General features: G+C 36.1%; 1 protein-coding gene across 1 annotated transcript; it reads left to right on the forward strand.

Moving 5' to 3' along the window:
• Positions 1-1,207: 1,207 nt before the first annotated feature.
• On the forward strand, positions 1,208-2,047 carry BATDEDRAFT_28732 (uncharacterized protein; the record flags this gene model as incomplete). The annotated part of the gene is made up of 2 exons (XM_006683105.1): positions 1,208-1,314; positions 1,828-2,047. 2 exons carry the CDS (start codon positions 1,208-1,210, stop codon positions 2,045-2,047), a joined length of 327 nt encoding a protein of 108 aa, XP_006683168.1.
• Positions 2,048-2,826: the final 779 nt, after the last annotated feature.

Consider the following 2,826-nt stretch of genomic DNA (forward strand, 5'->3'; position numbering starts at 1 on the left):
AACCTTGATCGTTTTTACAGTTGTTGATAGTTATTGATGGTCATTGACAGTTATTGATAGTCACTAGTAGTTATTGGTAGTTACTGACAGTCACTGTCCAACAACACAGTCACAATAATATATTTACGACTATAATCATGCCTGATTTGGAGCGTTTTGTTGGCATATATTATGGTCTATTACACAACCAATACATGATATCATGCCAGTTTGATGCCATGACAATACATGTATACACTTGATATTGTATCATGTCCAGTTTCAATGCAATCCATGCATGTTTGTTGGCACAACACTGTAATATATGATGGTTTTCTTGACGACATGCTGGGACAGTATGAGCTAGTCGATAATATGTTAATAACTTGGTCAGTAGTGGTCGTACAGTGTCAATGCCGACTAATATCGAATCAGAACGATATACTACATGTATTTTTGACGCATTTGCATACAAGATAAATTGTTGATTGACTGATAGACACGATACTAGATTAAAATAACAAGTAGAGCTCGTCGTTTCAAACCAATTGCAAACTAAAAACTTTAATATCGACTATGACCACAAAAGTCGACCAAATGACTTGGTATGCACCACATATATGTAATTATGTGTTGCGGATCGAATTATGATGTCACTGACGCACTATGGTCAATATCTGACATGGAATGGGCCGACCAAAGTCCGAAAATGACGTTTTGACGTGTTTGATGTCGTATATCTTGACCAATACTGACACTAGTTGCATGAAACTACTACAGTATATGCACATGGCATTGGTATGTACAATGCATGCATGTGTTGACATGCGATACATGCAAAAAATACAACTTGCACATAGCACGAATATTTGACATGAAACTGGAAATGCGTGTATCTCGATGAATAATGACACTACATGCATGCGATTGATACTGGACATGTATGTATATACATACTATATATTGGACATGCATCATGGCATGTTGTCAACTAAACTAACAACATGTTATAGTCACGACTGTCGATCGAATTGGACACGTCGGTATACACTCAAAACACGACTTATTGCGCTGTGGTTTGGACTGTATACATATCATGTATATATATTACAATGGTCAATATATCAATACGATAGCATCAATATTGACAAAGTTGGATATATTGTCCGAATATCAGACATGGTATCCTGTCCGAATGTCCGGATAATATCAGACACGAGTGGTTAGTATGACGTTTGGAGTGTCCGAATGCGGATATATTAATGCAGCGGTCAATTATGGTGGTGATCAGGGTCATGTCAGCGCTAAAATATACAGCCGAAGCTATGTCGTCAGGTCAGTTGACATTACAACAGATCAAGTTTTCTGTTTTTTTTTTCTACGAATACTGTCGATATTTGCAGAATATGTCAACTAGTATAGTACTGCATTGGTCGACTTGATGGCTTGTCAATGGCTTGTGAACAGACGCTAATTGTCAAGGTTAGAACATGCTGATATTGATGGAATTTTAAATGTCTTGAAACGTCCAACATGAAATACACTAATTTATAATGTATTGACTAATGCAGTTTGACAATGTAGTATCATACATACATGCTATATACACAACCAGTTTAAATATGGCTGGGACAAAGCTGCTATTGGCCAAGTTATACATGTTCAAAGTGGACCATTTGCATCATCACAATTACAAATTAAATGGCCGATTTCACAACCAATACGCAAGCCTGTGTCAATATGGTGACATGACAATACTTGTATACACTTGGTATTGTATCATGTACAATTTCAATACAATCCATGCATGTTTGATAACACAGTAATTGAATAGCTGACGTTTTGTAGGTTGGATATTATAGTCGATGTTTGGCGTGTTAATAACTCGGTCTACAGTGATCGTACAATGTCGAAATCAACTGCAATGTATGGCACACATATAGTCATGTATTGTGTATATAGTTACGTCGTCATTGGGGCAATATTCAATGTGTATCATGACCACCAAATGCATGTCCGAAGGTGTCGTTTTGACGTGTTTGATGTCGAATATCTTGACCAATACTGACACTAGTTGCATGAAACTGCTACAGTATATAGATATTGCATTGGTATGTACGATGCATGCATGTATTGTCATGAAATTACAAAAAAATATACAATTTATACTTACCACTAGTATTTGACATGATACCAAGATTGGATATATTTTGACCAATAGTGACACTAGTTGCATGCGATTGACACTGAACATGAGTATACATGCATACTATATACTGGACATGCATCAGGCCATATCGTCAATCAAATTGGAAACATGTTATAATCACGACTGCCGGTCAAACTGGATGCAACTGGAACACACTCAAAACACACGATATTACACTGTAGTTTGGACTGTATACACATCATGTATACATATTACAATGGTCAATACATGAATATAATAGCATCAATATTGATAAAGTTGTATGCAATATTGTTCACTGCAATATGCATATATGATGTGTATACAGTCCAAATATCAACGTGATCATACGTGTTTGATTGGGTGTCTGAAACAATGTCCAAACAATCAATATCATTGCTGAACGGTATGCCATCAAACTCATGTTGTCATAGTAGCTGAAATACGCAACCAATTCATGATTGAATTTGATGTTTTTATGCATGAATACTGACTGTTATTGCGTGATTATAATGTGTATAGTATTACATCGACCATACTCAATCAATGGCACATCAATGGTGCATCAATGACACATGAACAGACGCTAAACATCAGTCAATATACATGTCAAAATACACCACAATTAGTCGAGTTTCAAATGGTCACATACAACACAT

Source organism: Batrachochytrium dendrobatidis, assembly GCF_000203795.2.
Source record: "Batrachochytrium dendrobatidis JAM81 unplaced genomic scaffold BATDEscaffold_24, whole genome shotgun sequence".
NCBI lineage: Eukaryota > Fungi > Chytridiomycota > Chytridiomycetes > Rhizophydiales > Batrachochytrium > Batrachochytrium dendrobatidis.